This window comes from Somniosus microcephalus, chromosome 6, assembly GCF_052327205.1.
Source record: "Somniosus microcephalus isolate GS21.2 chromosome 6, FLI_Smic_1.0, whole genome shotgun sequence".
NCBI lineage: Eukaryota > Metazoa > Chordata > Chondrichthyes > Squaliformes > Somniosidae > Somniosus > Somniosus microcephalus.
The window spans coordinates 245,631,476-245,656,118 of NC_140992.1; the positions used below are offsets into that span (position 1 = coordinate 245,631,476).

The 24,643-nt window shown below is 43.9% G+C and overlaps 1 protein-coding gene across 2 annotated transcripts in view; it reads right to left on the reverse strand.

Moving 5' to 3' along the window:
• Positions 1 to 23,435, reverse strand: part of chst6 (carbohydrate sulfotransferase 6) — a 99,161-nt gene extending 75,726 nt beyond the window's left edge. The window contains exon 1 of one of the 2 annotated variants that reach the window (XM_085991709.1): positions 21,753 to 23,435. Coding sequence is in view for 1 of the 2 variants with exons in the window: in XM_085991710.1 (XP_085847836.1) it covers positions 19,749 to 19,871 (123 nt within the window). In the remaining variant the exon portion in view is untranslated. Of the gene's footprint in view, positions 1 to 19,748; positions 21,702 to 21,752 lie in introns of those variants that run through there. The other variant, XM_085991710.1, reaches the window with a different exon arrangement.
• Between the last annotated feature and the right edge of the window lie 1,208 nt (positions 23,436 to 24,643).

A 24,643-nucleotide genomic window follows, 5' to 3' on the forward strand; every position in this document is an offset into this window, starting at 1 on the left:
CATGGCGACCACACCCTCCTGCTCCAATGACTCTCCTCCAAATGTCCATCTCATTTAGACTGCCCTTGATTGGTTCTACTCTTACCTATCCAATTGTAGTCAGACACTGATCTCCAACAATGACTTCTCTACTATCGCATCCAGGGAATGGACAATATTTAATGATTCCAGACATGCCCTGTTACCTGCAGTTTTGTTGTGTGAGAGGCACTAATGACAGTGCAGACATCCTGTCTGAGAGAAAGAGATCAATGAGGGGTTGGTAGAGCTAAGATCTTCAGAAAGGAAAGGAATTGCTTGGCCTTGCATCTGTGAAATCTGGGTTAAAAGGCATTGCATTTTACAAAATGTAAAATTGCTCATGCCAGCAAAATTTCTGTCAAATCAGAGTTAGATATGTAAGTTTCTTTTTAGTCAAGAGTCAGTTTGAAAAAGATATTGCAGAAAAGTGATTTATACAATAACTGTGCTTTCAGGAGTGGTGTAATAACGCAAGTGTGATGGGCCAGAACTTCGGGTCCCCACGGGTGAGTACGCGCTGGGTACTCATGCGTAGGCCCAACGAAAGTGCCGGTTTCGTGCATGCACTGCGCATGCGCGGGAAACTGGAACTTCCGTTCCCTTAAAGGAAGGGGTTCACAGGTTGAACGCGTGCACCGGAGAGGCAGCGCGTAAGCCTGGAACTTCCGTTTTTTTTGCAGGTTTTTCCGGGAGGGTAAGTCTCCAGCAGCTACGCTTATAAAAAGCAGTCGCAAGGCCTGCTTTTAACAAGGTAAGTGGTGAATTAAGAAAAATAAAAACATTTTTTCCACAGGTTTATTATTTTTAAATACTTTAAAGAAAGGTAAGTTTATTTTTAGCCCCGTTAGAAACTGCAAGTAATTTTTTCAAAAATTTAAATTATTGTTTAAAATAGTTATTTTATGTAATTTATAGTTATTTTAAAAATGTGATTAAAAAAAAAAATTATCTGAAGTTTTAGTTATGTTTTGGGGCTGAATTGTATTCATAGATTTGATAGGACTTTCTGTCAAATCTATGAATACAGATTCCCTGCTACCATTGGCTCTCCATGGCCCACGTGATCCCAGGGGACGCTTCGAACTAACTGCGCCCCTGGGATACGCAAGCACTGCACATCGGCAGCTGGAGCAGGCCCAGGATCAGAATCCCATGCGGGCTCATAGCACAACGGCCGGCGCGCTAGGTAAGTGCAGGTCGGAGGCTTGCACCCGCGGGAAGCCTCCGACCCGAATTTCTGGGCCATTACTTTACACTGGGCAACTTTCAGCCGTTGGTAGCTGCAGGAATCACTCTATAGCTGTCCCAAATTTTGTGACTTAAATTCCATTCAGCTGTCTCTGCTGCTTCCCCCTTCCCACAGGAGATGCCTGTGGAATTATAAGCCAGAAAAAAGTTAATGCCTTCAGAAGAGAATGAAGGGGGGGGGGTGGAATTGTGACAAAATTAAAAAACACTGTTTGGAAAACCCAGAATGAGAAAGGAAGCGCGCTCTACTGGTCACATTCATACCCATCACTCTCAGTGCCACTATTCACCATAATCATTGCAGGCAGCTACTATATATTTCTTTGCCATAATGAATCAGTAGTTGGAAGCCTGAAAATGAAGGAAAGGAGATTTTGAATTGGAACGGTTCCTTTTGAAGGTGAAACAGGTGCAGTAATGGAGGATTGGGAGTGGAAGAGCACCATGCTGACTGCACAGCTGTGGAACTGTTGGGGAACGTGGCTAAAAGGGTGAACATCATCTTCCATACCTGCAGCTAGTGGGGGCAAATGAGAAAGAAGTTTGCCAGCCTTTGGAAGACTGCCAGGGCAAACAAACCCAGCAATTTTATCCTGAAACAATTATGAGCATAGTAATCATAGAAATCAGAGTTTTCTATCAACCTTCTGCAGCTTGATTGAAGCCACATGTAAACAACTTTTCAATTCTTCCTCTTATGCATATACATACCCAGATTTCTGCAGGGTAAGTTTTAGAGTTGGCACTGAAAAATGTAAATATTGTTCCATGTAAAGCTTGAGTCAGGACAGAGGCTATAGATGAAGTGGGGGTCAGAGGGAAGAGAGACCGCCTATAAGACCCTACTATCATTTGCTGCCATCATTTGCTTATTGTTCTTCCTCTCCTTACTCACTCAGTTAAGTTGAGGAAGTAGCAATAGGTGAAGCACTGGGTGATGCAAGTGAGGAGAAGCAAGTGGAGATGGTGGTAGAAGAATAGCAACTGGCTGAATGGAAGGCCAGCTCAAGTTCTTCCTTAACAACAGAACCCTCACAGGAGTCTAAAGGAAGGCTGCTATCTGAGCATCAACATTTTGTGCAATCATTTGAAAATGTGCAAAGCACCCTGCAAGGTCTTGTGGCAACTATGCTGCGGTCCACTTCCCGCATGTATTTAAGTGCTTGTCCACTTTACTGATCTTTACTATACCATGGGCTACAAGACCATCTAATGTGGAGCAGCCACAGACAGTCATCCTAAGGCCAGTGGCTATTTCTCTCCATAATGCTCTGACTGGGGATATTTGATGCCTCTGGCTCCAATGTACAGGAATCTCTCTTGTCCAGATTCAATACGGGGAGATTGAGATCATTCTGATACAAGGCTTCAAAAGAAACATTGATGGTCAATGGTCTGCTGCCATGCAGATCATGGGACATACTGGGGGGAGTGCCCGACATCAGGGCAGGCACAAATGAGGCAGCAGTGTCTCATATATTTAACAGCTCACAAAGGTATGGGATTGTTCCCATGGGCTAGAGGTCGGCCCATGTGGTTGCCGATGGCCCTGACTTCCCTTAGCCTATCTGCCCCTGTGCCGCCATAACTTCACCAGATGTGGGCTAAACCCATTTGAGGGTCTCTGCAGCATTTCTGGCAAAGTTACAATGGCACAGCAGCAGAAAGTTCAAGGAAGTTCAGGGCCAATGTTCTAAAAAGGGCAATAAGTCAGAACTAGGGAACTACAGTCCCATTAGTTTGACTTCAGTTATAGACAAAATGCTAGAAGGGATCATTAGAGAGAAGGGATGATTAGAGACTCTCAACATGAGAGGGTCTCATGAAAAGGTCATGTCTCACCAATCTGGTTGAATTTTTTGAGGAAGTTACTAGGTTGATGGATGTATGTAGCCTGTGTTAGAAATTAGGGGTGCCAAAAAACATATATGGTTATGCGAATGGAACTGTGACGTGAATAATTCTGTGTTTAAATGATTGTATGTTTTTGCTCGAGACAATTGAGGGGTTAATGTATAAGTTGTATCTTACTGGAACTGCGTAAGTTTCAGTTTCCTGGAAAACTTGTATTACAGGTTGAGACAAAGTATTTTTTAATTAGTTAGGTTAGATGATGCATAACATTCCACTCAGGGACCCCACAACATGGCCTTGCCCTCCCAGGCTAGCTGTCTGCTGTTTGTAAGTTAGGATTTTGACTTTGTTTAATGTATCTTTAATTTGGCCAATGAGGGCCCAACTTATGTTTCTTCCATTATTACAATAACCATATTATAATGCTATGGTAGGAATTGGAGTTCATTTAATAGAACTGCTTGTGAAGATATGTAAAAGTTAATTAATATAAAGGACATAGAATAGAAGGAATTTATGGGAGTTAAGGTATCATCTCAGGATGGAATAGTGTGTTAGTTTAAGGGGAGATCGTTTGGATAGCGGCTGATTGAGCAGACAGCTCTAGCTTGGGGCCTCTGATTTAATGGCCCAAGGTTATGCCTGGGACATGCAGTGGCTGCACCAGGGAGGTCAGGGCGGATGAGATAAGAGGGATCCAGATGAATTGGCCTTCAAAATGTATAAACAAGAAAGACATGCAAGGGGAAAACATAGGACCCCTTGAGGGAGGGTATTCATCTGTAAGATAGCAAAATACTGCAGATGTTGGAAATCCGAAATAACAACAGAAAATGCTGGAAAAACTCAGCAAGTCATCTGTAAGTTCAGACAAAGACCTCGACATGACATTGGGCACCCTGGTTTAAGGGGAACCTCTATAGGTTAAATGGTCCTGTCCATATTCTACCCCAGGCCCACCCCTAAAAAGAGAACAAAAGGAAGACCTACAGAGCTCTTAGCTCAGACCATGAAGCGAGGGGCACCCAAGAGCGGATCGATGATCTAACATTCTTCCAAGAGTTGGGCCCGTGCTGACCATAGTCTAACACTCTTGGGTAGTTCAAGAAGAAGAGAGAGACAGGTGAGACAAGAAGGAGAACGAATAAGAAATGCTTGTGCACACCAGCCATCTGTCCGATCGGGTCCGGTATCAGCTACTTGTCACGGTTGTATGATTTTGCTGTATAACTAGTGTGTTATATTCCATCCTAAACTCTGATTACACACAATATACCCACCATATTGGTTTGCACTCGATTCTGTTTATTTGAAGTACCAGAGATAAGTTAATCTCAACACCTTGATTTTCAAAAAGCTTTTGACAAGGTGCCACACAATAGGCTACTTAATAAGGTAAGAGTCCTATGGGATTGGCGGGCAAAGTTTGGATTTGATAAGGAATTGCTTGCATTCTTGTAGGCAGATTGTTATTAATGGCAGTGGTTGTGTGTGGGGACCGGTTACTAGTGGAATCCCGCAGGGATCAGTATTAGGCCTGTTGCTCTTCCCCATCTTTATCAATGATCTGGATAGAGGTGTCGGGTAAATGTCCATAAGTTTGTGGATGATGCACAGATTTGTGTGGGTCTTTGGACCTCAGATGAGAAAAATAGATTATAGGCCAATCTAGATGCAATGGAGAGGATGGGCTCACATCTGGCAGATGTAATTTAATATAGATAAATGAAATGTTATGCACATGGATAGGGCTAACACCAAGCATGTGTACACCACACAGGGTTTCAAACTTAAGGCTGTTGAGTAGGAACAAGACCTAAATGTTATAGTATATAAATCTCTGAAGGTTCACAACCACTGTCCCCATATATTGCAAAAGCAAATAGAACGCTAGGATGTATTGCCAGGATGATTGAACACAAAACAAAATATACAAAACCGTCTTTGTAAATGGCCCAGGTTAGGCCTTATTTAGATTACCATGTTCAGTTTTGGTCCTCTCACATGGTTGGTGATTAAGAGGTCCTGGGAAAGGTTCAGAAGAGGGGCCCCTAGTTTGACACCCGGTTTAAAGGTCCTTAATTAACACAATAGGCTTTGCAAACTGGGGATTTTCAAAAAGCATAGACTTCAAGAAAATTTGATTTGTGTCTTTAAAATAATGAAAAGATTAGAGTTCGTCCATGTGGATAGACTGTTTGAATTGAATAGATTAGGGAAGATCAGGGGACATGAGTGTAGGTTATCTAAGTATAGAACTACGTTAGATGTAAGGAGGTATTTCTTTTCATAGGCTTGATGGACTAGCTGGTCTTTTCCTTTCCTTTGCTTTCATATGTTAAGGTTAAGAGGAGATTTGATTGAGGTGTTTAAAATCATGAATGATAAAGAGAAACTGTTTCCAATGGCTGAAGGGTCGATAACCAGAAGGCACAGATTTAAGGTGATTGGCAAAAGAACCAGAGAAAAAACTTTTTTACACAGCGAGTGGTTAGGATTTGGAATGCACTGCCTGATAGGGTGGTGGATACAGAATCAATAGTAGCCTTCAAAAGGGAATTGGATAAATACTTGAAGGAGAAAAAATTGCAAGGATATGAGGAAAGAGTGTGACTAATTGGATTGCTCTTCAAAAGAGCCGGCGCAGACTCGATGGGCCGAATGGCCTCCTTCTGTGCTGTATTATTCTATGATTCTATGTTCACTTGCCACATCCAGTCCACCCAGTAACATTGGCCTGGATTTTGCGGTGGATAATGACAGCGAACTGTTAGCATTTTCCATCATTACCCCTCTGAAAGTGACCGTAACTTCAGGATTTAGCGCATGCACAGCTAAACACGGGAATCCTGAAGTTGCGGTCAGTCATTCACTGCTCCGACACAGTGGAACTCCCCATAGTCGGTAATCAGTGAAATCAGTTGAACTGACAAAAACTTGAGCTTTTCCGATCTAATTGCGCTGTTAAACACCACATTAAATGTTAAGCCTTGTTGGAACAGGTGTAACTGGGGTTTTAACAGCATATCGACTGCTGAACAACCGTTCAAGCCCTGAAAAACTAATTTTATATTTGTGGAGTGTCAAATTTCTCCATTATGATAAAAATTACTAGATTTAAAAAATATATTTTTTTAAAGTTTGTTCATGATATTTCAGCTTCTACCTTGACCCCATGTGTATGTCCCAAGTTTTATTTCGCACTCTGTAACATTTTTAAAAAGTGCAGATAATCCTGGTTTGCTGTCTGTGAGAATTCTTCAATGTGATTGGCTGCTTAGACAGCATGATGACATCACTGCCGCTCTTTGCTGGAGTCCCCCTAGGGACAGCGCGACAATCACTTTCACGTTGAGGAAGCTAAAGTTCTCGCCACAGAGATTGTGAGATCTCTGTGGGCAGCTTGCTTCGAGGTGAGCACCGATCTCCGTCGCTTCGCTGCTGACTGCAAATTATGAGCCAATACGTGTTGGAAAGTAGGTGGGTCCAGGTGGCAGCAAGTTAAACAAAAACAGTAATGCTACTTATACTGCCATCTTGTAGGAAATAATCTGGTTGTAGTTTATTTCAAGTCAGGTAAGGTAAGACCAGGAAGTTGCACCTCCCAAGAATACACCGTACTAAGCTTGTTCGCTACTTGCAGCCATCTTCTCCCCATCCACCCGCCTCTGTAAGAAATCGTGAATTGGAAGAAATTGTGAATTGTAAAAAAAAATAATGGTGTTATAAAAGAAATGGATTTGCCTAGCTCAGCAACCAGGAGTGGCTGATGACACAGAAGAATTCCAATCATGTCAGATGAGGATTTGCATAAAGAGCTGAAGTCTTTAGATCTTTACAAGGTACAAGGTATAGCTAGGCCTGATAAGAGGTCGAGTAAGGAGCCTTATGATAAACAAACTTTCTAGGAGAAAGTGCAAGATGTCCAAACAGATCAGCAGAGGAATGACCTCATGAGTCTGGGAGGGGTTTGCCATAGGTACCTATTCCCCTGTAATTGGACAATTGAATGGGTAACAAATGATTAATGCGAGGTATCCACCGGCCTCCCCCGAAATAAGGTATATAAACGGGCAGCCGAAAGGGAAAAGCAGGCAGAGAGGGGAAGGGCTTCCCCAGGGTGGATTCATGCTAGCTTCGGCTTAACACCTTGGTCAAGCTCAACCTCTGAGGTGGATTCATGCTAACTTCGGCTTAACACCTCAGCCAGCCTCGGGAGATGACCAAAGAGGAAGAGGCCATTGCTGCAGACCGCAGGGATCAGAGACCACCGTTCTGCCTCAACCTCCGTCCATCCGCCCGTCTGTCTGTTCCGGGGCCAGTAAACCGTTCTCATCGGTTACGGGTTGTATGTCTATCCTGATTGCATGTTGTACTTAACTATATTTGAACGGCTGCTCCTTAATAAAACAACCTATGACTCCTAAGACCCTTTGAGTAATCTGTGTGTGACCTGTGATCCAAATCTTACACCTTCCCCCCTTCCTCTCCCACCCCCCTGCCTCTGCCCCTATATAGTGAAGTGCTTCAAGAGCTAATCTTAATGTTTAGGAGTCACTGGGGTGCTCTTTACACCTCCAGTCATCCAACACAAGTCGTACATGCACAGACTCCACTAAAAGCATCATGTAGTATGTGATTCATTACTTGCTTCATGCATCTGTCATCACCCCCATTACAGTTTGCCTCCTGACACCTGGGTTGTACTGTATTCCATAGCAACCACAGATCATTCACATTTTGTACATTTTCTTTGACAAGAGAAGACAGACTGTCACGTTTCAGGATATTTGTTCCTTTTTTCTTCCCGGAAAGGTTTTGGGGATTGAGTTACGTTTTTAAGGATAGTGTTTTAAAACAAAAGTAAAATTGCACTTTGGAAAAGAAAGACCACAGGCTACAGGCACTGAAGATGTAAATTAAAGCCAGATGAACCAGTTTGTGGAATGTTGTAACTCGCAGGGCAATTTTAACTCTCCCCGATTGATGGGAAATGAGCGGGAGAACAGTTAAAATAGAATATCTCCATTCCCGCCAATTCCCCATTTTAACGCCACTGGTTTTGGCGGCGGGCGTGGCTTCCACCAGACTCCAGCAGGAGCCTCATTAAAAAATACAAACTGGGGTCCCACGGCATACATGGGGGTCTGATGCCATTTGACCCTGCACCTGAGTGGGGCAACTGCTGCGCTGACACATCAGGTAAAGCTGTCGGGAAGCCAGCAAGGTCACTGAAGGTAAGTGAAAAAACTTTCCTTTGTCAGGTTAGGAGGAGCAGGAGTATTCCGCCAGGCCCCACAAGGAAAGTCCTGGCCTTTGCTATCCTGGGCCGTCCCTTCCCCAGTCGTGACACCCTTGGAACATCCAAGCTGTGTGCACCGAGCTGGGACTTTCTGCTAAATGGAATGGCTTGTAAACATAGTGGCAACGGGAATTTAGTGAGAGTGGTAAATAGTACAGATAGTGGCCTAGAAATTCAGTGGGCTTTGCGCCCAGTTACCGCCCAAAGAGGGCTTCTGCGCCAGTCTGCAAACTTCGGGCGAACTTCATTGACGCGCTAATTGCGGCGGTAGCCATTAGCGCTGCGCCGCCACCGATGACGTCATCGGTGTGCGCAGCGCCCCGACACCGGCCCGACCCCCATCTTCAGTAGCGGCCGCCTCTTCCATGGCGGCCGCTAATAACATTCGGAGACTGGGTCCGTACAGCAGCCTTAGTGGGGCGCTTTAAGGTGGAGGTGCGGCCGGCCGCCCGCACCTCCTTCCCCGGCCTCCTCCACACCCCCCCCCCGCGGCATTGCCGGCTGGTTTCCGGGAGCCCGGCACTTCTCCGTTGTGCCGGGCTCTTTTGCCGGCACTCGCGATCGGGGCTCCGGCTGCTGCAAGCACCTCCCCCTTAAGAGAGGGAGGAAGGCCTGCAGTACCGCAGCCTGCCGCTCCGCTGCGGGTGGCGCTGCGGCCACTAGCGCGCCGATATTCAGTTTCAGCGCCCCAAGCGGGGGCGGCCACACCCTTGAACAGCGGCCGTCCTCGACTTTGGCCGCTGAAACTGAATATCGGCTGGGCGCGAGTGGCTCCGCGCCCAGCGGTAAATTCTGGCCGCCAGTGAGCTGGCGGGGCTATAGCTAATTTCTAGGCCAGTGTCTTTTTATCAAGCTGAAATTTAACATACTTTTCTTACTTTAAAACTGCAAGTCAGTGGCAGTTAACAGTTAACAGTCAATCAGCTGTAAGTGGGTACCTGAATAGGTGTTAATTGTTTTAGTGCTTGATGCAAGTTAGTGTGTAAAAAAAACTTACAACAGACTAAAAAGCAGATATAATTAATATAGACTAAGATATGGCAGAGCAGGTTGTGTGTCTGAACTGCAGTATGTGGGAGTTTGTGGCCAGCGAGACTGTCCCGAGCAAACACGTCTGCAGGAGATGTCTCCGTCTCGAATCTCTCCGGCTCAGAGTCATTGAGCTGGAGTGCGAGTTGGAGACACTCTGGCGGAGAAATTCGGTATCGCCCCATTTGGGGCGCAATTATCGGCCGGGCGCAAAGTTTAACACCTGCTGCTAATTATCGCCTCCAACTGCAAACTTGGCTTCTGTCGCCCCTAGAGGTGATTGGAGCACTAAATCAGGCGCTACACACCTCTCTTAAGGCGCTAACGCCAAGAAGTGAGGCGTTACCTCAGAGCACTGGCGAAGCTCATGTGATGTCAGTCAGCAATGGAACACAGACACACTGGCACCAGCCAGTTCTTAAAGGGGAGGGTCGATCTTGTTCTCCATCCACATCCTGCTCATTGCAGCCTTGAATCTCGGCTGGGACAGACCTGTTGGAATTCTGTTGGAAAGAACAATGGAGAGGCCCAGGGAAAGAGCTCAGAGTGCAGCCCCCATGGTCTCTTCTAAATCGATGCAACGAAGGTCAAATCAAAATGAACCTGCAAAGTGCTGCTCAGTACCCAAAACTCCTTCACACAGCGTTGAATCTCTCCAGAAGCCTCTCTCTCTCTCTCAGAATGCGTGGTGCAAAAATGTTGCCGACAAAAAAAGGCAGGAAGCGGCCGCCTTGAAATAGTGCTCCCCCAGTCCCTTCCCAACTGCAAAACGTTCCCCTCAACCTGTCGTTGCTAGCAGCAGGTAGAAAGGCAGGGGGCGCCACTCAATATCCGGTCCGGGGCGCTACCGGGGCATGCTCGACTGACATCACAATCTGCGGGCACAGGAGATCGTGGCGGTAGTGTTTAGCACCGCCGCAAAATGTCTGGTCAATTTTGCGAGCAGCGCAAACACCGTCGCGCCCGGGCGCTAGTTGCTTTGCGCCCCATTAGCGCCCTCTTAGGGAGGCGCAAAGCAGCCGAATTTTTCCCCCTCTGACACATAAGGGAGGGGGAGGAGTATCTGGACAGTTTGCTTCAGACCTCGGCCACACTCTGCAGAATGGTGCAGGATCAGAATGGGGTTTGTGTGACCAATAGTGTACAGAGTAAGGGGAACCCAAGTGATATAGAGAACAAAGATCTGCAGAAACTGATCCTTTCCAACAGGCACAGTGTATTTGCTACCTGTGAGGATAAGGATAAAGACTGTCGGAAGGACAGCCAGAATGCTGACCATAGCACCTTGGAGCAGGAGGCTGTCCAAAGCAGGGAGGAGGAGAGGAAGCGTAATGCAGTAGCTGTATGGGGATTCAATAATTAGGAGGACAGATACAATCCTTTGTAAGCAAGATCAAGAGACCCACATGGTATGTTGCCTACCTGTTGCCAGGGTGAGGGACATCTTGAACTGACTTGAAAGGATATTGGACAGAGAGGGGGAGGATCCAGTCATTGTGGTCCATGTTAGGACCAACAACATAGGAATGAGTAGCCAAGAGGGCCTGTTTGGAGAGTACCAGGAGCTAGGAGCTAAATTAAAGAACAGGACCTCAAGGGTTGTAATCTCTGAATTATTACCTGAGCCACATGCATGTTGGTGTAGGGATAATCAGATTAGAGAGATGAACACATGGCTGGCAGAGTGGTGTGGGAAAGAGGGGTTCCATTTCATGGGGCGCTGGCACCAGTATTGGGACAGGAAGGAACTGTACCTTTGGGATGGGCCCCACCTGAACTAGTCTGGGACTAGGGTCCTAGCGGAAACGATAAATCGGGCAGTCACAAGGACTTTAAACTAGTAAATGGTGGGGGGGGGGAGAGAGAGAGCTCGGGTGGAAAAGGTAGTATAAATAATAGTTCCAAAACAAACAAAAGGGAAGAGAGTAGAGTAATAGTCAGAAATTGTGCTTAAGGCACTACAGGTAAAGGGAAAACTAAAATATGTAAAGTAATTAAACCAGGAGAGAGAAAGAAGAAATGCGTGATTAAAACATTAGAGCAGCAGGACCGATTAGGGTGTGTGGCCCAAATAGTTGTTCTTTATACAAACACACGGAGTATAAGGATCAAACTGAATGAACTGCAGGCGCAAATTCACTTGGAGGATATGACATGGTAGCCATTACTGAGACATGGCTGCAAGACGGTCAGGACTGGGAGCTAAATATACCAGGTTATAAGTTCTACAGGGAAGATGGGGAAAATGGCAGAGGGGGAGGAATAGCCTTAGTGATTAAGAATGAAATCACTTCAATGATGAGAGAGGATATAATGAGAGTTAAGCGGGCAGTGGAGGCTTTATGGGTAGAATTAAAAAATAGGAAAGGATTTAAGACTGTAGTGGGAGATGTGTATAGGCCCCCTGGTAGCAGCTGTGAAGTGCTAGATTGTATAAATGCAGCAATTAGACAAGCGTGTAGCAAAGGCAGAGTGGTTTTAATGGGGGGATTTTAACTTTCATATAGATTGGGTAAGCAGACTAGCTCATATCAGAAAGGTAGTGAATTTCTTGAGTGTGTTCAGGATAGTTTTCTGCAACAATATGTCCTAGAACCAACAAAGCCATGTTAGATTTAGTAATGAGTAATGAGCCAGATTTAGTTAACAGAATAACAGTGCATGAACATTTATCTAATAGTAATCTAAAAAACAGGACCTCAAAGGTAGTATTCTCTGGATTACTCCCTGTCCCACATGCTAGTGAGTATAGGAATAGTAGGATAAAACAGGTTAACACTTGGCTGGAGAAATGGTGCAGGAGGGAGGGCTTCAGATTCTGGGGCATTGGGACCAGTTCTGGGGCACAAGAAACCTGTTCAAGGTGGAAGGGTTGCATCTCAACAGAGCTGGGATCAATGTGCTCCTGGAAAGGTTAACTAGTACTGTGGGGAAGGGTTTAACCTAATTTGGCAAGTGGCTGGGCACCAAGATGAAACATTAGAGAGGAGAAACAAGGTGCACAGAGGACAGGGAGAGGCAAATAGCACTAAAGAATAGGTCAGAAATAAGAGGGCTCAGACAGGGGGCAAATGCGATGCAGTCTAAGATGGGTTTGGAGCGCATGTACATAAATGCACGGAGCGTGGTAAATAAGGTTGGTGAGCTGCAGGCATAAGTTGCTGCATGGGACTATGATATCGTGGCAATACTGGCTCAAGGAAGGGGAGGATTGGGAACTTAATATTCCTGGCTACAAGGAATTCAGGAGAGAGACGGAAAGAAAATAAGGAGTGGGGTAGCAGTATTGATCAAAAGAAACCATTATATCACTGGAGACGGATGATGTGGTTGATGGGTCAAAGACAGAGTCTATTTGGTTAGAATTGAGGAACAATAGAGGAGCTATTATGCTACTGTCTGTATTCTGTAGACCACCAATCAGTGGTAAGGAGAAAGAGGAGCAAATTTTCAGGCAACAACTACAGAGTTGTGATTATGGGGGACTTCAATTATCTTAATATAGACTGGGGTAGTAACAGTGTAAAGGGCAAAGAGAGGGAGGAATTCCTGAAATATGTACAAGAGAACTTTCTTGATCAGTATGTTTCCAGCCCAACGAGGAAGGAAGAACTGCTGGGTTTAGTTCTGGGGAATGAAGTAGGGCAAATGGAGTGTGTTCCAGGGGAGAGCATTTGGGAAACAGTGATCATAATATCATCAGGTTTAGAATAGTTATGGATCAGGGCAAGGTACAATCAAGCATAAAAATATTTAACTGGAGGAGGGCTAACTTCAGTGAGTTGAAAAGGGATCTGGCCCAGGTGGATTAGAATCAAAAATTGGTAGACAAAAACAGTAATTGAACAATGGGAGGCCTTCAAAGAGGAGATGGTTCAGGTACAGAATAGACACATTCCCATGAGGGGAAAAGGAAGGGCATCCAAAACTAGAGCTCCTTGGATGACTAAAGATATAGAGGTTAAACTGGGACAGAAAAAGGAGGACTATGACAAATGTAAGGTTCATAATACAGCAGAGAACCAAGCTGAATATAGAAAGTACAGAGGAGATCTAAAAAAGGGAATAAGAGGGGCAAAGAGAGAATGAGATTAGATTAGGGGCTAACATAAAAGGGAACCCAAAAGTCAGTTATAAACATGTAAATAGTAAAAGGGTAGAAGAAGAAGAAGTCAAAGGAAGGGTGGGGTCAATTAAGGACCAAAAAGGAGATCTTCTTGTGGAGGCAAAGGGTATAACTGAGGTACTAAATTAGTATTTTGCATCTGTCTTCACTAGAGAGAGGATGCTGCCAATGTAGCAATAAAGGAGGAGGCAGTAGCGATATTGGATAGGATAAAAATAGATAAAGAGGAGATACTTAAAAAGTTGACATTCCTCAAAGTAAAAAAAGTCACCTGGTCTGGACGGGATGCATCCAAGGTTACTGAGGGAACTAAGGGTGGAAATTGTGGAGGCTCTGGCCATAATCTTCCAATCCTCCTTGGATATGGGGGCGGTGCCAGAGGACTGGAGGATTGCAAATGTTACGCCCCCATTTAAAAAAGAGGAGAGGGATAAACCTGGCAACTACAGGCCAGTCAGCCTAATGTGGGGAAACTTTTAGAGACATTAATCCAAGACAAAATTAATTGGCACTTAGAAAAGTATGTGCTAATAAATGAAAGTCGGCACGGATTTGTTAAAAGCAAATCATGCTTGACTAACTTGATTGAGTTCTTTGATGAAGTAATGGAGAAGGTTGATGAAGGTAGTGCGGTTGATGTTGTGTATACGGACTTCCAAAAGGTATTTGACAAAGTACCACATAATAGACTTGTTAGCAAAATTAAAGCCCATGGGATTAAAGGGACACTGGCAGTATGGATAATAAATTGGCTAGGTGACAGAAAGCAGAGAGTAGTGGTGAACGGTTGTTTTTCAGACTGGAGGAAAGTATACAGTAGTGTTCCCCAGGGGTTGGTATTAGGACCACTGCTCGTTCTGATATAAATTAATGACCTGGACTTGGGTGGACAGGGCATAATTTCAAAGTTTGCAGATGATACAAAACTCAAAAATGTAGTAAACAATGAGGAGGGTAGTAACAGACTTCAGGAGGACATAGACAGACTGGTAAAATGGGCAGACACATGGCAGATGAAATTCAACAGAAAAGTATGAAGTGATATATTTTGGTCAGCAGAATGAGGAGAGGCAATATGAACTAAATGGTACAGTTTTAAAGGGGCTGCAGGAACAGAGAGCCCTGGGGGTGTATCTACATAAATCTTTGAAGGTAGCAGGACAAGTTGAGAAGGCTGTTAAAAAAAACATATGGGATCCTTGGCTTTATTACTAGAGGACTAGAGTACAAAAGCAAGGAGTTTATGCTAAACTTTATAAAATACTGGTTAGGCCTCAGCTGGAGTATTGTGTTCAATTCTGGGCACCACACTTTAGGAAGGATGTCAAGGCCTTGGAGAGGGTGCAGGAGAGATTTACTGGAATTGTACCAGGGATGAGGGACTTCAGTTATGTAGTGAGACTGGAGAAGCTGGGGTTGTTCTCCTTAGAGCAGAGAAGGTTAAGAGGAGATTTGATGGAGGTGTTCAAAATCATGAATGGTTTTGATAGAGTAAATAAAGAGGAACTGTTTCTGGTGGCAGAAGGTTCAGTAACCAGAGGACACAAATTTAAGGTGATTGGCAGGAGAACCAGAGGTGACATGAAGAAACATTTTTTTTACACAGTGAGTTGTTGTGATCTGGAATGCACTGCCTGAAGGGCAGATTCAATAGTAACACCCAAAAGAGAATTGGATAAATACGTGAAAGGAAAAAAATTACAGGGCTACGGGGAAAGAGCAGGGCCGTGGGATTATTTAGATAGCTCTACCAAAGAGCCACACAGGCACAATGGGCCTCCTTCTGTGCTGTATGATTCTATGATTCTATGATCCCCTACTGCAACCTACTTTGCTGCTACTACAGGCACTTAGATCATTACATAATGGTACTGGAGGGCTAAAAATCATTAAAACATTTAATCGGTTAGCAGGTTGCCTAACTTGTTCTAGGAAGCTCATTGAAATCTTAAACCTCAATTAAGTAATACATTAGGGGCGAGAAATTCGGTATCACCCCATTCGGGGTGCTTAATTTAGAAAGCTGGAAAAGTTAGCGCCAGGCTCGGGATCACATGCAGTTAGGGAGACAACCCCTGCATACAGGTCCCTTCTTAACAACAATTTATATACTTATACTGTTTCAGTACAAACTCATCAATCAAATTCAACCCGATCTGGACATTCTATAAGCCGTTGCTCCTAAACGCATTCCTGTTAAATAACCTGTTGTTCCATTCTGTGTTGGGCCTCAGTACTTTGGAGATATAACAAACATCGGTCGCGCCACTCCCGATCGACTCCCTGCAACGTATACTAATTATTCGCCACTGGAGGATCAGGGAGCACAACGATCTAACTTAGGGAATTTATCACCAATATCACCGTTGCAGTGAATTACAGGCCATTCTCTTATTCCAACCTCATTAGCCAGGTTGTCCAGGGACATTAAGAAATTCGTTACCTAGTCTAAGATTTTTTTTTAATTTGTTTCCTTGGGATTTGAGGATGGTGGCAAAGCAATATTTATTGTCCATTCCTAGTTGCTATTCGGGCATTATCAGTCAACCAGATAGTGTGTGACTGGAGTCACGTATAGGCCAGAACAGGTAGGGATTACAGATTCCTTTCCCTGAAGGACATTACTGAACCAGGTGGATTTTTATAACAATCCAGCAGCTTTCATGGTCATTTTCTGGTGCTAGCCCACAAATTACTATTGAATTTAATTTCACAACTTGCAATGGTGGGATATGAACTCACAACCTCCAGGTTGCTAGTCCAACCACTTGGTTACTGTACCCTCAAATATTCTCACCGATAGTCAGGAGGACAATTCTATTTATGTGAACACCGTATGTTGAATTTGCTTTGATATCCACTTGCTGTGAAATAAAGCAGTTTAATGATTTATATCTGGAGTCATGTCACCAAATGTTTCTGGCCCATCTTCAAAAAGATCAGAGAAGTGCACATGAGGGCACAGGCAAAAGACATACGAGGTAGAATTTCTGCAAAGTTCTCCCAATCTCCCACCATAGCTTTGGTGTAAGATTGACAGAAACCTTGGAGAAAAGGCGTAGATGGCGATTCAAGCTGTTTCTCCAGTGTTTCCACCAATCTTCCACCAAAATAACAATGGGAGATCAGGAGAACCTCCCTGGAACTTACTGGTGATGAAATTCAGTTCAGATCACTGTGGAGCCCTATTGTTACAACCCTGAATTAAGCTATTGCCCAGAAACTCGGCTCTCCATGGGTGAGTACGCACGGGGTACTCACCCGTAGGCCGAATGGAAGTGCGGGTTTCCTGCATGCACTGCACATGCGCGGGACACCGGCACTTCCGATCCTCTGAATGAAGGGGTTCAGAGGTCAAACGCGCGCGCAGGGGAGGCTGCGTGTGCGCTTTGAACTTAGGTTTTTTTGGCAGGTTTTCACGCAAGGTTAAGCCTGTAGGATTTACACATTTAAAAAGCAGGCGTAAGGCCTGCTTTTTACAAGGTAAGTGGTCAATTAATTAAAATTAAAACATTTTTTCCGCAGGTTTATTATTTTTAAATACTTTAAAGCAAGGTAAGTTTATTTTTAGCCCTGTTTTTTCATAAAATTATTTTTTTCAAAAATTAAAATTATTGTTTAAAATAGTTATTTAATGTAATTTGTAGTTTATTGAAAAAGTGTGATTTTTTAAAATTTATTTGAAAGTTTAATGCTATTTTGAGGCCCGTAGTATTCATAAGTTTAGACAGGTCTTCCTGTCAATCTTATGAATGGGCTTTTCCCTCCTCCGATTGGCTGCCCATGGCTCACGTGATCCCAGGGGACGCATCGCACTAACTACGCCCCTGGGACACGCAAGGCTGGGCCGGGCCCCGGAGCGGAATTCCACGGGGCCCTACAGCTCAACTGCCGGCGCGCAAGGTAAGTGCAGGTCGGGGGCTTGCACCCGCGGGAAGCCCCCGACCCGAATTTCTGGGCCATTGTATAATTAGATATTGAGCAATCCAGGCACACTCCTGAACGTATGGCACTTGGACCACTTAAGGGGGTGACCAACACCGATGCACCTGAGATAATATTTGTTATAAATCTCATCATTCATCAAGAAACTACTTGTGAAATAACGCTGGACGGCTAGCTGGTGGCGCCGTCCAAGGAGTATAAATACTCAGGCGTCGGCCCCAGCTTGCTAGGGACATTTTGTAAGACAAGGAACTAGTGAAGTACAACCAGACCTCCATGTTCTGAAACAAGTTGATTAAAGCCTTGCTTTATGCTCAAACCAAGTGTGTAGTGAGTTTTATTACGTCAATATTCAAGACAGATCCAAAACTTGTCACACAGCCCATAACATGAAAGAGACTTTGGCCACAGGGGTTGATCCCAACACCACTCCCACACCCACTCCCCCCACCACCCCAAAAAACTGTTGAGAAATTCAGTCAAGTTCAGTTCTTGTTTATCCAATATGGCATGCACATCTCTCCCCATAAGGGTAGACATTACTTGCTTAAGCCCAGAGAACTGCAGCTTGGTAAGAGCCAAGGCTTCCAAGGGTTTGAGGGTGTACGACTGGACTTTAACCAGTGAAAACTGTGCAGCTTACTAGCATAAGGCACTGGAAGCTTCCTGTTACTCTTTTAAACATTCATTCTCACATGTGGGCATCGCTGGCAAGGCCAGTATTTATTGTCCATCCCTAGTTGCCCTTGAGAAGGTGGCGGTGGCATTTTAAGTTAAGATGATCCTATCTGGAGCCAAATGGGAAGAATGCCATCCCCAGTGATAGGTCTATTCATCCTGGTCTTTCCAAATCATATCAATTAACAAAGCTGGCTATTCAATTATCAACAGCTGCCTGGAATTCTGTGGATCTGCCTGATGGTATTAGATTACTAGCTCAGTTCCAATGTCCTAATGCTGGGCAGGTCTTCTTGGAGCTAATTTAACGTCAAGAAACCCCATTTGTCTCCTCCCCCACCATTCTCGCTCCCCACCCCCCACTGACCAAGGAAAATAGCCACTAGTTCGTTTTTAGACAACTAAAAAGCACAAGATTTAACCCTCACTAGTATCAAAAAACTCCTCCTAAATGACATTATGGGTGGCACCGCTCACCACAGACTGTGTGAGTCCATCATCACTTTTCTCTTGATGATGGTATAGGCACACACCATAGTCTACTGAACCAGTTAAGATGTGGAAATTCTTGCCCCTCTTCAATCCAATCAAATTGGGCACCAAACATTGGATATTAGATGTGCTCATTCATATACTCCGCCTCCAGATCCCACTGTCCAGCAGTTATTGTCTCAAGCCTCAGAGTTTCTACATTTGGTATTTGGCCTTCAGCCTGGTGGTAGATCTATACAGGATATTTTGTGACAGGCCAGCCAGCTTGATGTTCCACATTCCACATAAGGCTAAAGGGATCAAGGAATATGGGGAGAAAGCAGGGACAGAGTACCGAATTTGGATGATCAGCCATGATCTCATTAAATGGCGGAACAGGCTCGAGGGGCCGAATGGCCTACTCCTGCTCCTATCTTCTATGTTTCTATGTTTCTATAATCTGGATCTCACACGAGCCAAAGGAATCCTTTTCATTACATACCTAGAAGCTCCGACCCATGAAAGAGAACTGTTTTGAATTATGTTTTACATTCTATTATCCTGTTTTGGGAATTTTGACCTTGGAAAATGTCCTGCCCTCAAAAAGTCATACAGATCCACCAGATTATATATGGGTGGAATGTATCCTTTTCAGAATAGAAGATAGATTTTAATAATAGGCCCCAATGTCTCTCCCAATGTGTTGTAACAAGATATTAGAATCAAAAGTCAGCAGGAGATGAAGACAAATCACATTTATCATGCTTCTGCTACAGTCAGTGGAAAAACAATTTATTTAAATAAATAACGGTGCTTCTGTCTTTGTACTGGCATGGAAGATATTTGAACAGTTCTTAGAGTAGCTGTGTGTAAATTGAAATATTACATTGTGTTAATTTGTGTTATTAAATATTGTTCAGTTCTATGACAGAGGCAGAGCGCAGTGGAGTGGTTGCTTTGCAGCTCTGTTCAACACAGACCACAGCAAGCAAATAGGATTTCTGGAGGGGTTGAATTATAAAAGGCAGAGCATTTAGAAACCTTATCTAATAGAAATTTTAGAAAAAATCTTACCTGTAAAATCTTTCGGATCTCAACTGTAAAAGTTTGCAGGCTGAGTAAATGTGTTTCCTTCAGGAGACCAGCAGAGTTTAATTGAAACAATGAGCAGCTTTCAGACGTGGCTGTGCTACTCATGAGTCAGGGAAGTTGGGGGACGGACTGAAAGAGTCTGAAAGGTTTTCAATTACCAAATGAGAGGAAAACACAGCAAAACATTGTTTTGGTGTTAGGGGAAGGCACAAACTGTACCGGCCTTGGATAACAGTTATTTATGTTTTATAACTTTCATGCAATCCAAATATTTAAAAAAGATATTAATATTGTCTAAATTTTCTCTCTATCTGTATCTTTTAAAATCCTTTCACTCAAAAAGTAAAGAAAAGGAGGAGTTGCAGATAAGTGTGGGAATGTTTTAAATGTTGTGCTAATCACTTAAAGAATGTCAGTGCTGGGGAAAGGGGAAGGATTTTGTTTTCACTTTTAAAATCCAGTGCCAGCAATAAAGCACTTCCAGGTGAAGTGTACCATGAATTAGATGCAAATAAAGGCTCTCTCTAATCTGTCCCAGTAATGTACCCTTACATCAAAATCAAAGCAGCCTCCTCCCATACTGTGTCAGTGTGCTTTTTGTTTCCACTTCCCGCACCAGGCATCCTTACCACCTATCTGAGTGAGATTGCCAACCGTGTGCTCCCAACAGGGAGCAGTGCGCGAAGGAAGCCTAGTTCGAAGATAGGGCTTCAACAATGTATCTCCCGTTCACTGACCCACACTTGAACCTAGCACAGGACTTCTGAATTTACCCTTTATTGGCAACTTGTGCCAAGTTAAGGATAATATTGTTCTGTGGACTCAACGAACTAGGTCAAGACTGCCTGAACTAATTCCACACACAATCCATACAGCCACCAAACCAAAGACCCCTCAATCTTCACCAGATTCAACTCCAAGGCTTTTAGGGGGAAAAGATTTTGTGCTGACTCATTGGTCTAACAAATGAAAAATCCACACTTCTCCTAAAACGCCATAATTCAACGCTGTTTTTTGCACAAAAAAATCAAATTATTCAGTCATTTGAGTTAAGCAACTTAAGTGAAACAGCATTTATGTTTTTTATGCTCAATTTCTTTTCAAATTAACAGATAATTTGCATTAATGACTTTGAATTAAAAGGACTAAGCTGTGTACGTTGTTAATGGTGTGGTTGCGAGACGACTACCTTACTCAACTGCAGTAAAGTGAGATGCTTACGGAGACTTGGTGGTAGTCTGCCTTAGATCATCTTTATACCATACGCCAAAACTGTAAGGCTTCCACTGTGCATTTTAGAGTGGAAGATGCAAGGGGCGGAAACCCACAGATCCAGGTCCTGCCCCAAATTGCATCTCCATCACCAGGACCAAGGCTTTTAGCTATTTTTTTCCTAGAGACTTGTGTACCAGGTTGCAGATCACACCATTTGCTTTTGGGCATATTAGCATTCCTTACATTAATCCTGCTAATTAAGTAAGTACAGCCTCAGGTCAATTTGACTTTTAACCTTAAAAAGACACAGCTCCATCTTAGCAACACAACACTGCATTGCACGATATAACAGTCTAGTCTTTATGGAACGGCACATCACCTGACTTACTGTGAGGTAACGCCATGGAAGGTCTGCTAATATATAATTTAAAAATTTGTATCTGGCACATGTATGACATAAATGGAGGGTATGGAAAAGTGACTGGTATGTTCATAGGGGGAACACTCAATGTACCTTTGGGGCACAAAGCATGCTTTTTAGTCAATGTAAAACCCAAAAACACTTAAAGTAAACACTTACAAACACACACAGTGCACTTCTCTATCTCTCAAAAAAATATTATTCAAATAAAGGAATCCCTGATGAAAAAAAAGTCATATCCATCCTACTACTTACCCTTAAACATAAAAATAAAATTTTAAATTTACAGCACATAACACACACTCAAAACAAAGTCAACAATTCTGGAAAAAAAAAATCACAAAACTTACCAATCCTTTCTTCAATACTTCCAATCACTTTTCTCCCACAGATTCCCCTCTCTTAAAAACCTAAAGCTCTATTCCCAGGGCTTCAATCCTTGAGCTGGATCTTGGGTTGTGATGTTTTCCGTGCCTCTTCACAGCTGTCTTTAACATGCACTTGTATGATTTTGATGTTTTCCCAGCCTCCACCCGTGTACAGTTATGAAGTTTTCCTGGCACCTATGCATGTGGAATTGCAATGTTTTCCAGAATTCTATACATGTGAGACCGCTGGCAGCAAGAGCTTCACTAGTGTTTAATAATGAGCCGCGCTGTTCACCACAGCACTGAAATGCAAAATCTTTTCAAGTGCCCCTCCTTCGGAGCTTGAGCTGTGAAAGAACATGGGTAGGGATCAGAATACTAAAGAGGAAAATGCTGGTCAACAACAGCACAAAATGAATCAGGTCATGGATAGAAAAATCTATTAGTAACATATAAAAACACTTAAGATGACACTATTATTGGGAAAATGAAAGTTTTTTTTACTATAGTGAGGGAATAACTTGTTACGGTAGGAATAGTGCAGTGTTTCTGATGAAAGAAAGAAAACAGTAGTGCAGATCAAATGATGATGATAAAATACTGGGCAAGTCACACTAATTTAGATGCCTAGTGAATTTTGCTTACCCAACGATTGCTCCGCTTCCTGACCTGTGTCTCAGGCTACCCATGAGCCATAAAAGTTCAACCGGTGCTTTATAAAAGTAAATGCCACATTATTAACGAAACACAAGATTTTGGATTTTCTGATCAAGTCCAGTGGGGGAGAAATTCAGTATCGCCCCATTTGTGGCGCAATTATCGCCTCCGACTGCAAACTTGGCTTTTATCGCCCCAGGTGATTGGAGCACTAAATCAGGTGCTACATACCTGTCTTAAGGTGCAAAGGCTGAGGAGCGAGGCGCTACCTCAGAGCACTGGCGAAGCTCATGTGATATCAGTCATCAATGGAACACAGATACAATGGCACCGGCCAGTTCTAAAAGGGGAGGGTCGATCTTGCTCTCCATCCACACCCTGCTCATTGCAGCCTTGAATCTCGGCCTGGAGGGACCTGTACATCAAATCTGTTGGAAAGAACAAAGGAGAGGCCCAGGGAAAGAGCTCAGAGTGCAGCCCCCATATTCGCTTTTAAATCGAAGCAAGGAAGATCAAGTCAGAAAGAACCTGCAAAGTGCTGCTCAGTACCCAAAACTCCTCAACACAGCTTTGAATATCTCCTGTAGTCTCTCTCTCTCACTCAGAAAGCGTGGTGCAAAAATTTCGCTGACAAAAAAAGGCAGGAAGCGGTCGCCTTTAAATAGCGCTCCCCTAGTCCCTTCCCAACTGCAAAACGCTCCCCTCAACCTGTCGTTGCTAGCAGCAGGCGGTAAGACAGGGGGCGCCACTCAATATCTGGTCTGGGGCGCTACCGGAGCATTGCACGCTCGACTGATGTCACGATCTGCTGGCGGTAGTGTTTAATCGCCGCCGCAAAATGTCCAGTTAATTTCGTGAGCGGCGCAAACATCGTCGCGCATGGGCGCTAGATGCTTTGCGCCCCATTAGCGCCCTCTTAAGGCGCTAACGGGAGGCGCAAACCAACTGAATTTTTCCCCCAGTGAATTTACGTCCATAAACATAGAAACATAGAAAAATAGGAGCAGGAGTAGGCCACTCGGCCCTTTGAGCCTGCTCTGCCATTCAATATGATCTTGGCTGATCCTCTATCTCAATACCATATTCCTGCTCTCTCCCCATACCCCTTGATGCCTTTTGTGTCTAGAAATCTATCTATCTCCTTCTTAAATATATTCAGTGACTTGGCCTCCACAGCCTTCTGTGGTAGAGAATTCCACAGGTTCATCACCCTCTGAGTGAAGAAATTTCTCCTCATCTCAGTCTTAAATGTCCCATCCCATATCCTGAGACTGTGACTTCTCGTTCTAGACCCCCCAGCCAGGGGAAACATCCTCCCTGCATCCAGTCTGTCTAGATCTGTCAGAATTTTATACGTTTCAATGAGATCTCCTCTCATTCTTCTAAACTCTATAGTGAATACAGGCCTAGTCGACCCAATCTCTCCTCATACGACAGTCCTGCCATCCCAGGAATCAGTCTGGTGAACCTTCGCTGCACTTCCTCTATGGCAAGTATATCCTTTCTTAGGTAAGGAGACCAAAACTGCACACAGTACTCCAGGTGTGGTCTCACCAAGGCTCTGTATAACTGTAGTAAGACATCCTTGCTCCTGTACTCAAATCCTCTTGCAATGAAGGCCAGCATACCATTTGCCTTCCTAACTGCTTGCTGCACCTGCATGTTTGCTTTCAGTGACTGGTGTACAAGGACACCCAGGTCCCTTTGCACATCAACATTTTCCCAATCTATCACCATTTAAATAATACTCTGCCTTTCTGTTTTTCCTACTGAAGTGGATAACTTCACATTTATCCATGTTATACTGCATCTGCCATGTATTTGCCCACTCACTCAACTTGTCTAAATCGCCTTGAAGGCTCATTGCATCCTCCTCAAAACTTGGAAATATTACATTTGGTTCCCTCATCCAAATCATTGATATATATTGTGAATAGCTGGGGCCCAAGCACTGATCCCTGCGGTACCCCACTAGTCACCGCCTGCCACCCCGAAAAAGACCCATTTATTCCTACTCTCTGTTTCCTGTCTGTTAACTAATTTTCAATCCATGCCAGTATATTACCCCCAATCCCATGTGCTTTAATTTTGCACACTAACCTCTTATGTGGGACTTTATCAAAGGCCTTCTGAAAATCCAAATACACCACATCCACTGGTTTGCCCTTATCTATTCTACCAGTTACATCCTCAAAAAACTCCAGTAGGTTTGTCAA